General features: G+C 50.3%; 1 protein-coding gene across 1 annotated transcript in view; it reads left to right on the top strand.

Moving 5' to 3' along the window:
- The window catches only part of ARMC9 (armadillo repeat containing 9), a 123,250-nt gene that overhangs the window by 59,968 nt on the left and 50,766 nt on the right, over positions 1-12,516 (top strand). The window contains exons 13-17 of the mRNA XM_074189669.1: positions 4,447-4,537; positions 5,842-5,965; positions 8,925-9,064; positions 10,190-10,266; positions 12,070-12,144. Of these exons, the coding sequence (XP_074045770.1) occupies positions 4,447-4,537; positions 5,842-5,965; positions 8,925-9,064; positions 10,190-10,266; positions 12,070-12,144 (507 nt within the window). The remainder of the gene's footprint in view (positions 1-4,446; positions 4,538-5,841; positions 5,966-8,924; positions 9,065-10,189; positions 10,267-12,069; positions 12,145-12,516) is intronic.

Genomic DNA, 12,516 nt, shown 5'->3' with positions numbered 1-12,516 from the left:
GGCATCCAGCAGGTGTGGGACATTGAAGACAATGGGTGGCGGAATCCCAGAGTGCCCGGAGCTCTGACCTGATCCCAGAGGAGCCCAGGACTGGAAAGGATTGTCTTCCTGCTCCACCCCAGACCCCAAAAAACAAATAGTGCCCAGACTGCTCTGTGTTTGAAACTGCCTCCCCTGAACTCAGTTCTGATCTCGCTATACGGGTGGACACAGTGACCCCCTGCCCCCTTCTGTTCTGACCCAAGGCTCAGCAGCTGGCCTTCAGGCTGGGCTTCCTCCCCAGCAACCTCTGCCCCTGAGCCCCAAGAACATTCATAATTTGGCAGTGGTAAATTAGGCCTCTTTCCTCTCAGTTCTTAGCTAGCTCTTGGTCATTGAATGGGCATTGCCTCAGACAGACTGAGACCTGGGAAAGGCCAGAGGTTACTGGAGAGTTCCCTTGACTTTGGTTCTGCCATTGGTCTTCCATGACTGGAGGGCACAGGGAGGCTGAGATCTTGGGGGAACCTCAGGAGTCATTACTCCTTCCAGAACAAAGAACAGACATCAGTAACAAGAATTGGCTGGGGTTTGCTACCTCCTCTATGTGCCTCCCTTTCTCCAGGCTCAGTTCTGTTACTCAGGCTTCCCACCCTCCCATCATAGTCTCCAAAAGAACTAGTGATCCTTTAACTGTTCTACCCCTGCCCCAATCTCGGTGCAGGCCAAGCTGCAGGCAGCTTGGGAAGTTTGACCAAAGGGAAGGAGAGGGATGGCGACTGCCCTGAATGGGAAGCATTGGCTGGTCTGGAGCATGAGGCCAAATAGAATAAGATAAAATGTAGTAAAGGGAAACACAAAGGTTTATGCTTGGGTTCAGAGATGTGGCTAAGCAACAGTTCAAGTTAGCAATTCATCTGAAAATGATCTGGGGGCCCTAATGGTTGGCAAGCTGAACTTGGGTCAGCATGGTGATGTCATTGCCCAAGAGCTATTGCAGACTCAGGCTAAGGGGAGCCTTTGAGCCAAGAACTAGGGGACTCAGCTTGTTCCTTCTGTACTCAGCCCCCGCTGGACCAGCCTGGAACACCCGAGTCACTTCTGGGTACCACAAGCATTTACATATCACCTGAGATATTGTTCCTTGCAACAGCTTGGGAGGAAGCTGCTGTTATCCTATTTTTTACAGGAAACTGAGGCAAATGGCATTCCTAACTTGTCCAGGGTGGCCCAACTAATTGTTGATGGCAGCATTTCAATTCAGGTCTTCCTGACTTTCATGCCTCAGCTGGTGAAAGTCTAACAGAGGGATAATTGGGAGGTCAGAGGAGGGGGGGTCACTCCCCAAACCTGTCTCCTCCTCCTCCTTTTCTTCTCAGGCCCTTAAGACTCCTTTCTCTTCTGCATCTCCCTAGCTGCTGCTGTCACCCTCCCGGGTCCCTGGCAAGCCCCAAGCTCTCATCCAAATCTCTCCTCCTGTTCTCAGCCAATCAGACCAAAAACCATCTACACTCATTGCTGCCACTTCCTTCACTCTCAATGCCCTGCCTGCTGTGGTCTGGCTTCCAGCCTCTTGCAGCCTGGGCCTAACTTCTGAATAGATGATCTTTCCTTACTCCTGTTACCCCTTGGCCTCTGCTACATTTTCCACTGTCGCCCACCTTCTCTCCCCTTGGCACTCGTCTCCCTTCCCTCACTTCAGAGTTGGTTCATGGGTGATCCCTTCCACCAGTCTGTCCCTCTTCTCCCAACCCTTGCCACCATTCTCTCCCTGCTCATCTTTAACACAGCCATCCCAACCAAGGCCTTCTCTGCTTATATGCCTTGCTGCCCAGCACTTCTTCCCGATGGACTTGACAGATTGCCTCTGATGGCTCTTGTGACCCTTCTCCCCACTTCTCATGTCAGATGACTCAGTCTCCTACCTGCCTGAGGAATAAAGGCCATTTACTATGAGTTTCTCCATCTCCCCTTGCTCTTGTCCGAAGAAGAAGTAGCCTGGTCAAAGCTCAGCGCAGACTGGTTGTGCTCTTGATCCTATCTCTTCAGGAACTGACTTATTGACCATTCTCTCCTCTCTCCTCCTCTTCTGGCTCTTTCCCTGGGGGGCTCCCCATCCTTCGGGCTATCATCCCATACCTCCTCATCTCCTTTAACACTCTTCTGGAAATAATCATGGACTTTTACTTCCACCACTTACTTTCTCAGCCCTATGTCAGACTTCCCAGCCTCCCATCATACTTTCCAAAGTTACTGTGATCTCACTGCTACACATTCCAAAGCAGTCATCCCGGGGAAGGCTCAAACTTGGTGTGTCCGGAGTAGAACTTCTCCTCTCTTCCTTACAGACCTCTTCCCTTCCAAATTCACCATCTTTTAGTCTGTCCTCTTCATAGCCAGGGCATTGTCCTGGACTATGCATTTCCTGTACCTTGCAGATCCTGCTGCTTCTCCCTCCATGCCACCTTTCACTTCTGATCCCTTCTTAGACTCAGTTACTCCCTGTGTTCAGGTCCATGGTATCTCTTTTCTAAATTCATTGGACACCCTACCTCAGGCCTCTTCCTTCTCTACCCAGCTTCTTCATAGTTCCCAAGAAGATTTTCCTAAGATAAAAGCATGACCCTGGCATTTCCTATCTGCATAAATTCCTGTTGCTGTTACTTCTGTGTTAAAAGGTGAACTCCACTGTTTAGCTTTAAAGTCTTTCACAAATGGCCCTAGCCTCTCTTTCTGACTCCGTGGTTCTCCCCTTCCCACACTGACTGACCTCTCTCTGTTCCTCCCTCCTACCACACACAGCATCTTTTGTCTCTGCCTTAGCCCTGACCATTGCCCAGGCCTAAGCGGGTCCTGCCTTCCTGTCTCCTCCTGGAGCAGGCATCAGATTGGACACGATGCCTCCCTAGCCTCAAATTTGAGTTGTCTTTATTCTGCCTGGGATTACTTCTATACGTACATCTCACCTTTCCTAGGAAAATGGCAGCTTCTTGGAGGGAGGAATTTTTTTTTGGTCTTTGCCCAATACCAACTACTGTCTCTGATGTCTAAGAGGCATACATTAGTGTCTTGTTGATTGAGTAATAAAGATACAGACTAAAACAGTCCCTGTTCATAGGGAGCTTATACCATTTTGACCTGATGATGATGATGATGATGATGGCTAATGTTGACCTACCTAGCACTCTATGGTTTAAAAAGGTTTACAAAAATAAGATACCTCATTTGATCCTCACAACAAACCTGGGAGACAGGTGCTATTATTAAGTTTCTGAGACCTAACCTGAGCTCCTATCTATCTGGTTCCAGACCCCACAGTCCATCTGTTCCAGTCCTTAGCCCCCTTGTAACTAAATATAAGATATTTTGAGGAGAGAGAAAACACAAAGCACCGGCAATTGAGGGAAGGCTTTCCTGGAGGTGGCAGTAGCTGAGCTGATCTTTGGAAGCAGGATGAGGAGGAGATGGGGACGTGCCAGGAGGAGGGGCAGCTTGTATAAATACATGGTTGTGGAGATGATCAGATTTGGCTGGAGTGTTAAGTGTGGAAAAGCAGAAAGTGAGTAAGACTGAGTGATGGCTCTGAGTCCAATTACTGAAAGACTGGGGCCCTCTCTGCACCATCTCTGGACAGAAGGACTCTCTCTGAACCCTGATAAGCCCTAGGCTGCTAAACATTCTAAGAAATGTTTTGATAACTTTGACCATCCCCACTCCCAAGAAGGTGGCATTCCAACTGGGAGACAAGTCTATACAACAGGAATCTAAAGTAAATTAAAAATAATTCTGTGCAATGTTGTTACATTGAGGGTAGTTTAGATTGGGGCAGAGGGCGTGGGGAGGCAGAGCTTCATGTAGAAAATGGGCTGGCTGCCTTGTCACAGAAGAGTGGGTCTGTGTGAGGCAGAGGAAGGAGGACATGGAACCAGGGGATGGAGCATGGCAGACAGCAGAGAGAAACTTATTGGGGTGGGTTGCTGAATCTAAGGAGCCTGGAGGCAAGTCGTTGGGGCCTTTCAAACTAAACAGAGGAGTTTGGGTCCTCTCTGCGATATAACAGGAAGCCATTGGAGCAGGTTGAGAAGAAGAATCACATAGTGAGATCTGTGGGGTGTAGGGGACAGATAAGAGTAGGGAAAGGCAAGGAAGTCAATCAAGAGACTGGTGGCAAAAATGGAAGGGAGGGGAGGAGAAGAGGGGTTGAATGCAAGAGGTATCATGAAAGTAGAAAGGGTGGGTGAGGAGGTGAGGGTAATGGACTTAAGTTATGAACCAAGTGGGTTTTGTTGTAGGAGGTGCCTAGGACAAAAAACAGGTTAGGGACAGGAAAAGGACCCATCCCCAGTCTGTATGTGCATCTTTGATCTTTCCCTAGGTATCAGTTGAGTAAGAAAAACATTTGAGATTATTCCTAGTTCTCTCCTCCTTTACCTTTGATTTGTCTTTTTTTGGATTTTTTTCTTCTAGAGAAATGTACTCCAACTTCTACATTCCAAAAGCGATGTGGTCCGACAGTATATGGCCCGGCTCATCAATGCCTTTGCCTCCCTCTCAGAAGGTGAGAGTTGGGATCCTGCTCATCCCATGTGAGCATAGCTATGGATTGGAGGCACTACCTCTAGAATAAGAAATTCTGGAAGGTTCCAATATTCTTCCCTTTGTGGGTACCTCCTAACAGGGGCCTGCAAGCACCCCTCTTGGATGGATGTTAGCCAATTACAATTACCAACTGGGGTTTGCCTTGCTTTTGACTTTCTGAAAAATGTCTGAAGGGCACCACTAGCCCTTGGTGATCTCCTCTCCAGGGCATGTCCATGGTTATAGGCAGCTTTATTCTCAAGAGGGTGGAACTCCGTAAATCAAAGGGAATCCAAGAATCCCAAAGTCAAACCTTCACTGATCCCAGGCGCACTTAGAATAAAGTGTCAGTGTTGATTTGAGTGCTTACAGAAGTCTTCAGCTTCCAAAGAGGCACCTTCTGAAATGTAAGTCAATTATTTAATAAAAATAGCAAACATAGGCCTAGCTCTTTCAAGTGGACAGAGCCCCTACCTCAGCCCATCCCTGCAGGGGAGGTTGTTCAAGTCTTTCTAACCTTGTTTTACAAATATGAAAACACTCAGACAGGTTGCCCGATAGGTGACCCAAAGTCATACAACCCAGTATCAATCCCTCCCTCCATGTTCTCCTCCACCACGTGCATTGGGCTAGCCTGGGAACTCAGTCCTGGCTGACAACTTTCACTCCACATTGCGTTTCCCTGCCATGACTCACAGCAGAACTAGCAGGAAGCCTTGAGATGGCCCTTGGGGAAGGCCTGGTCAGTCTGTTCATGGACCACGAAGGAAACGCAGCCCCCCCTTATGAAGTGGACCATGGAGTCAATGTGTTTCCTTTGTGGTCAAAGCCATAATCCAATTGTTTGGTGATTTCCATTTTCTGGATCAGCCCCGAGACTGACCTCTCCAGGTTCAGCAGCTACCGCTACTGTTACTGCTTTGGCATTCCCAGGAGAAAGGGCTGTGTCTTGGAGCTTCCATACTTGGGATCACACCCCTTCCATACACCTCAGTCTTGACTTCCACCCCAAAAATGCACTAAGAAAGCCTTAGTCAAGCAGCTAGGATGCCAGTTTTGTGGTAGATGTCACCAGTCGTAACCTTTCTTGTCTTGAGATCCCTCCATGGTTTGCCCAGATATCTCCTTGTGAAAGAGAAATCCTAGAATATTGTTGGAGTTTTTTTAGATTCATTCTCCCTCTCCTCCAAACCAGGCCTGTGCTAGCACAGTGCAGCAAATGTCTATGAAGGGTACCCTCTATGTAATCGAGATTGACCCTCTTTCCATCCCCTACTATCCTAGGTCGCCTCTACCTCTCCCAGAACACCAAGCTGCTGAGGATGCTGGAGGAGAGACTGAAAGATGAAGACAAGGACTTGCTGACCCGTGAGAATGTGCTTGGAGCTTTGCAGAAATTTAGCCTAAGGTGAGGTCTCTGCTGCTACAGTCAGTGGTGCTGAGGTGGTGGTGGTACTACTGATGGTGCTAAGGGTGATAATGATGATGATGGTGGCAGCAGTGGTGATAATAGTCATGGTGGTGGTGGTGATGGTGCTAAGGGTGATAGTGATGATGATGATGGTGGCAGCAGGGGTGATGATAGTGATGAGTGATGGTGGTGGTGGTGGCAGCAGTGATGGTAATGATGGCGGTATTGGTGCTTCTGCTGCACCTTCAGCTTCAGGGACAGAGGGAGGGAAGAGAAAAGCAAACCATTGAGAGCATCAGTCCCAGTGGAAATGATCATTGCCAAGGATTCTTTAAAAGACCCACTGATATCTTTGCTTCATTTTCCAAAAAGCTGCCCTTTCCTTGCCTTAGGGGCCTCCCCAGCAGGCCACTGGCTTATCCTGTAGCACTCTGCACCTCTAGGTCCTCACTTTTCCTACTGACAGGAGGATCCCCACTCCTTCTTCCCGTCATCATCAGGGATATTGGCTCAGAGGGTCTGGACTGACTCCAACAAGTGTTGCCCAGGTAGCAGCCCGGGGTGCAGTCTTGGTCTGCCTCCTCCATCCCCAATCCACCATCCTCAATCTGCCATCTTTGCTACTTCCGTTTTTCTTTCTTCTCCACTGAACTTCTGGCCTCCTCCACAGGCCTCTGCCACCTGCCCTGCTACCCTCAGCACTGATGTTGCCCCTACTTAAGGACCAGCTTGTGTCTTTGGGTAAAAGGGAAAGATATACTTTGTTTTATTCTGGATGACCCATCATTGTAATTCAAACAATGGAGAGACCTCAGGAGATCCCTAGTCCACTTGGACCCTGAAAAGAATGCCTATTCCCATACACCCTGTGGTGATCCTCTAACTTTAGCTTGCATTCCTGAGAGTAACAGGGGCCTCACTACCTATTGAAGAGGACTCTGTAGTCACTTAGGAAAACCTAATGAGAGTAAAGCTCTTTTCTAATTAGTCTTTCCACTGTCCTTCCAGTGCCAGGGAGGTGGTGATGCTTTGTAGAGGAATTGCCCACTGCTCCTCCCTCTGCCAGGGCCTTCTGAAGAGGTTTAATCTAGTCCTTTTCTAACAGTCATGGACCTCTTGTGTTCGGTTAACTTCCCTTTGGGCTGGGATGATCTTTGAAATGCTTGGTTTTTCTACCCTCACAGCCCAATAGCTCCAGCCATTGATGGGTGCTCCTTAGGAGCTAGAACTTTGGTACCTTCTTTGGAATGATATCCATATTCAGGGGGTTGTTGTGAGGAGTGAGACTCCCAAACCTTCAGACTTGTGAATTGTTACTGTGGTCTAAAGTGGTTGAATAGAGGTGTAGGTGGCATGGTTTGGTGGAAGGGCTCTGGGGATTTGGAGTCGAGAGCTCTGGGTTTGAATCCTGACTCAAATACTTAGCAGCTGTGTGACTTAGGGCAAGTCATTGAAGCTCCTGGGCCTCAGTTTCTTCCTCTAAAAGGACTGAGTTGGATTGGCTTGCCTTAAGTCCCTCTCCCTACAACTTTTGGTGAGGTTCTTGACCAGTTGCCACAGGCAGAAGATGAGAGGAAATCTCTTTGACCACAGTTGTTGGTTCTCCCCATAAACAATGGGGTTGTGAATGTGCAGAAAGGTCAGCTCTCTGAAGGGCCAGGAATCTAGATCTCTTCCTCATTCCCCAGATAGACAATGACTAGTGAGAAGTGGTAACTGAAACTTGGGTATCCTGTGTGTGAGGAGGGGTGATGTTGACCAGGAGAAGGGGCCATCATCCTCGGCACCCCTGACCATGGGACTCCGAGGACTTTCCTCAGTGTTCCATCCTGCAAAGTCCAGAAGTATAATTAGACTCTTTCCGGGGACCAGGCCCTAGGCTGAGGGAGCAGGACACAAAGAAGAGCAAATTCCCCTCCCCGCCATTCACAGTGTCCAGTGTGCAGACAGCTCCACCAGAACCAGACCCAGGCTGAGTTGTTACAAGGCAAGGGGTCTCAGGGAAGGCACTAGCAGAGCGGAGATTGGAGCAGAGCCTTAAGGGGGGCTGGGACGCATGGGGTACAAGGGGAGAGCTTGGGAGATGATGTAGTGTGGTGTGCTGAAGCCCCAGGTTGGTGGGGAAGGGGGCTGGAGCCTTGTAAAATGAAATATCTAATGACCTCTTCCCTTCCATGAATTTTATTTTTTTATTTTTTCATTTTATTTTATTTTTTTAGAGTTTTTTTGCAAGGCAAATGGGGTTAAGTGGCCCTTCCATGAATTTTAATGGAGCCAACCTGCTAGCTGTTAGCCCATGGGGCTGCTCCCAGGTAGATTGAGGCAGGCATCTTTATATCACCGCTCACAGCTGGCTGGACTATGGAGAGCCAGAACCATTGTAGGGAAAACTATTCCTACCTGTAGATGGGTCAAGGGCTGCGGGTGGCCTGCAGCTGCTCACTCTGGCCTTTCTTAGGGCTTTCCTTGGGTCTGTGAGACTGCAGTGACACTCCTCAGATTTGGAGAGGAGTAAGGGTTGGCCATGGCAGGCCAGAGATGGGTCTGGATCCAGAGCTCTGCCCACTCTCACACAGCCTCCCTCCAGCTGTAATCATCTGCTGCCATTAGCAAGGCAGGCAGACTGAAGCATGGAGAGACTGGTAAGGGACCCCAGGCCTCTGAGAATGGAGCCACACTGGCCAGTAGGAAGGGGGTATCTGTGCAAATCCATCTTTGTCTTCTGCTGCCTAAAATGGTATCAACCACTTTCCCCTGGATCCCAGTTCTCTCTGAGAATGTGTCTGCTCTTTCTGGGGGTCCTTGGTGGGTACACCTTGACCCTGCCAGCTTCGTCTGTATTGAGCCTACATGGCTCTGGCATCCTATCTCAGTCCCTGACTTCCCCTCTGACTTCTGACTATATTCTTGTGCCCGTCCTTGCCAGGGTGAGAGATCTCAGAGTTTTCTCTTGCAGGCGTGCACTGCAGTCCACCATGATCCACGATGGCCTCATCTTCTGGCTCATTGAAGTGCTCAAGGATCCGGACTGCCTGTCAGACTACACTCTGGAGTACTCCATCGCCTTGCTCATGAACCTCTGCCTCCGCAGTGCAGGTCGGTGCCTCCCGGTCGGCGCCCTTGGCCCCTCGTGGTCCTCAGGGTCCATCTGTTCTCCTGGTAATGGACTGGGCCAGCATCAGTCTGTTCACCTGGGCTCTGCAGTTCTCCCTCATTTCCCCACAGAATCTCCTCTCTGGATCTTGCTTTTTTCATCTGTAAAATGAAGGGGTTGGACTAAGTGACCCCCAAAGATCCCTCCTGCACTGGGAAATGGCTGGAGTAGGCTTGGGGCCCCAGTCTTCCCAACAGTAGCCAGTGCTCTGAAGCCACAATGGCCCAAGGCCTCTTGATGATCCTTGTCTTTGTAGGAGAGCAGGGTTCCTCCTTTGTATGAATCTGCCCAAGGCAGGCAAGCTGCTGGGGATGGGGCTGGCCTCTGAAAGTGAAGGGTGCCACCTCGAGGAGGAGAGAGAGCTCCCCTCAGGTCAGGTTTGTGCTCCTGGAGGGGAGCAGAACTTGGGGCCTTCCCTAAACAACTGGGGGGATCAGTGAAGGGCTGACCTCCGAAGCAGCTTTCTAATAGGAACATCCCCAGTTTTGAGACAGTTGGCCTGAGAAACAATGAGCTAACCTTCTCCTCTGCTCAGATGATAGAGTTCAGTTAATTAGGGTTTCATTTCAGTATTAACCAACCCACTTTGCACTGGAGGCCTCTAGGTGGTGCAGTGGATAAAGCCCTGACCCTGGAGTCAGGGAGACCTGAGTTCAAATCCAGTCCCAAACACTGGCTTTTGTGTGACCCTGGGCAAGTCATTTAACTTTTATCCACCCCAGTTTCTTCAACTGTAAAATTCCATAGAAATGCTGACTCCCTTTCCCTTCCCTCCCAACTTGTGGTTGTTTCATGGAGATTAGGGCCATAATGGGCCTTGTGTGAGGCTGACATGTCTGGGACAGCTAGGGCTCAGAGTGGAGAGTTTGTAAGTCCTGAGTTCAGATCCTGTCTCTGATATTTAGTGACTTGAGACCATGAGCAAGTCAGTGGGGCTCCCAACACGAGATGAAGAGTGTGAAGAGATAGGCAATCTGGGAGAGCTGGCAGCAACAGTGGCCTTCCCGTGAAGTGGCAGTGAGGTCACATCAGGGAGCAGCGTCCCATCTGGTTTTTTTTTCTTACAGGTAAGAACATGTGTGCTAAGGTGGCTGGCCTCGTTCTCAAAGTCCTTTCAGATCTGCTTGGCCACGAGAACCATGAGGTGAGGCTTGGGCCTGGACAGAGTGAGTGCCATGGCTTCTGCTTCTGGAAGACTGACCAGAGGCTTGGCTGTCCTGTGGTGCAAGTGGGGGGAGGGGGATGAGGCTGCTGAGAAAATGAGACAGAATCTCAGGGGTTGGGAACAGGAAGTCTGAGGTCATGAAATGGAGCCTGGGCCTGGACAGCATGAGGCGTGCTGCTGCCTTTGAAGCTGGCCTCTTCTGCTGTTTAGAATCAGCTTCTCAGATGGCAGAGGAGGCTCCCTCCCTGGCAGCTTTGCCTTTCAAGTTGGCATCTCCCAGCTCTAATTGGAACCCTGTGCACATTCTGGGGTTCCACAAAGGATGCCTTTGGGAGCAGCCAGAAGGGAATTTCTGGCCCTGGAAAGGACGTTTGTCATATAAGCCGCCTGAAAACCTCCATCTTAACCCGCTCACATCTTTGAAAAGAGAGGACAAGAGGCAGTGAGATTTCTGCAGGAGGAGGCCCAAAGAGGAGCTCAATGGATATTTGGCCCAGGCTGAGGGGGTGTCTGAAGGAAAGAGGAGGGGGCTGGAGATGCACAGGTAGGAGAGAGCCCGGGCACCTGGGGAGACTCTTTGGGGAGTGCCACTTGTCTGCTCCATTCAGATCCTCTGCTTCCTCAAGACTGCCAGCCAAATGGCTCTTCCTCCATTCTGAGGCATGTGGTCTAGGTCCGGCCATGGCCCTTGGAGCTGCAGCCCTGACATCCTGAGAGACCAGAGGCTGCTGCTGGGGGACACAGAGGCACAGCCAGGATCCCTGAGGTATCAAGAGCTGGGGCAGTGCCCAAAGGGCTTCTCACCCAGAGCCCTGCTCTTTGTCTCATTGAGATGGCGAGCTCTGCAACTACAAAAGAAGGGATACTTTAGCGACACTGTCAATCAGAAGCAGTGATGAAGCGCCAACTGTTATGCTTGGCTGCGGCCTAAGTGTGCTCTCATTGGAATGGAAGAGATAGTGAAGGTGGCCCAAAGATCTGGCCTGTCACCTCCAGAAAGATAAAAATGTGATGGACGATTGGTTCAGTCTCTCAGCTAGCCTGGAGGCCCAGAAGAGGCAGCAGCATGAAAGGTTCTGCCAGCACCAGGGGCAGCATTGGGAGAGGCAGGTGTATCCTCTGGTGGTTGTGGAACTGCAAGACCTGTGACCCTCTAGTCTAAGAACCATACATGAAACTTGGGTGACCAGCTGCATAGTCCAACATAGAGCATCAGTCAGCAAGGCTATGACTGGAGAGCAAGAGGGGCCTCGTGTGCATGTGGGGAGCGAGGGATGACCTCTGGTCAGCCAGCAGGCTTCTGTGAAAGAACGAGAGAGACCCAGGCTGGGCAGGCAGGATGGAGGAGCAGGTGCCACGAGATCCATTAGCCATGCCCCCATGCTTTTGGAAGGGGCCTTGCTAAGAGGAGGCCAGCTGTGGTACTTCCTGAAGTAGGTTCTGAGGCTGCTGTTCTGGAAGGCTGGGTCTGCTGAGCTTGAAGCAGAGGAGCCTGCTGGAGCACCCTGGAGCGTCCATCTAAAGGGCTGCTGGGTGAGGGGGGCTTGGCTTGGAAGGGCACCACCAGGAGCCAGGGCTGGTGGAGCAGGTGGAAAACCCTGCTGAGGCTTCCAGGTGGTTCCCGTCCCTCGAGGTTTTATATCAGAGATGGGGGAGAGTTGGGCTGGGCCCATGACATCGGGGCATAAAGGATGCCACATTAGCAGGCCATTGACCCCAATTCTACTCTTGCTGGTCTTTGAGGACATTTGATGAAATGTTTTCTCATCTTTTCCCCTGCAGATCCAGCCGTATGTGAATGGCGCCTTGTATAGCATTCTTTCCATACCATCCATTCGGGAGGAGGCAAGAGCCATGGTAAGGACTGCTGGAGAGATGGGATGTGTCTGGTGGGGGTGCGATGCAGAGAGCCCTCAAGGGCCGCAGGCTGCTCTTTGCCAAGCCACAAGGGCTCTGGGAGCATCCACCCAAATGAAAAAAGGGTGACAAAGAGTACAAATTCCAGTGCCATTTTTAGGAGTTTTGGCCCAAACCCCAATTGGAAGCCAAGTCAAGCCACAAGCCCCTAGAATAAGTGGCCTGGCCCTCCTTGGCAGGGCCAGGAGAGAGAACAGGATCTTAGAGCCTTCATGGACATGTGGCGGGGCTGTTGTCATTAGTCTGGCTCTTTTTTCTTAAAGAAAACATTGGTGATTTATTGTAAGATCTGGAGATTTCCCTAAACCCATT

The sequence above is a fragment of the Macrotis lagotis genome, chromosome 5 (genome assembly GCF_037893015.1).
Source record: "Macrotis lagotis isolate mMagLag1 chromosome 5, bilby.v1.9.chrom.fasta, whole genome shotgun sequence".
Classification (NCBI taxonomy): domain Eukaryota; kingdom Metazoa; phylum Chordata; class Mammalia; order Peramelemorphia; family Peramelidae; genus Macrotis; species Macrotis lagotis.
Note: the sequence above shows the minus strand (reverse complement) of the source record. Positions and strands in the feature narration are given on the sequence as shown.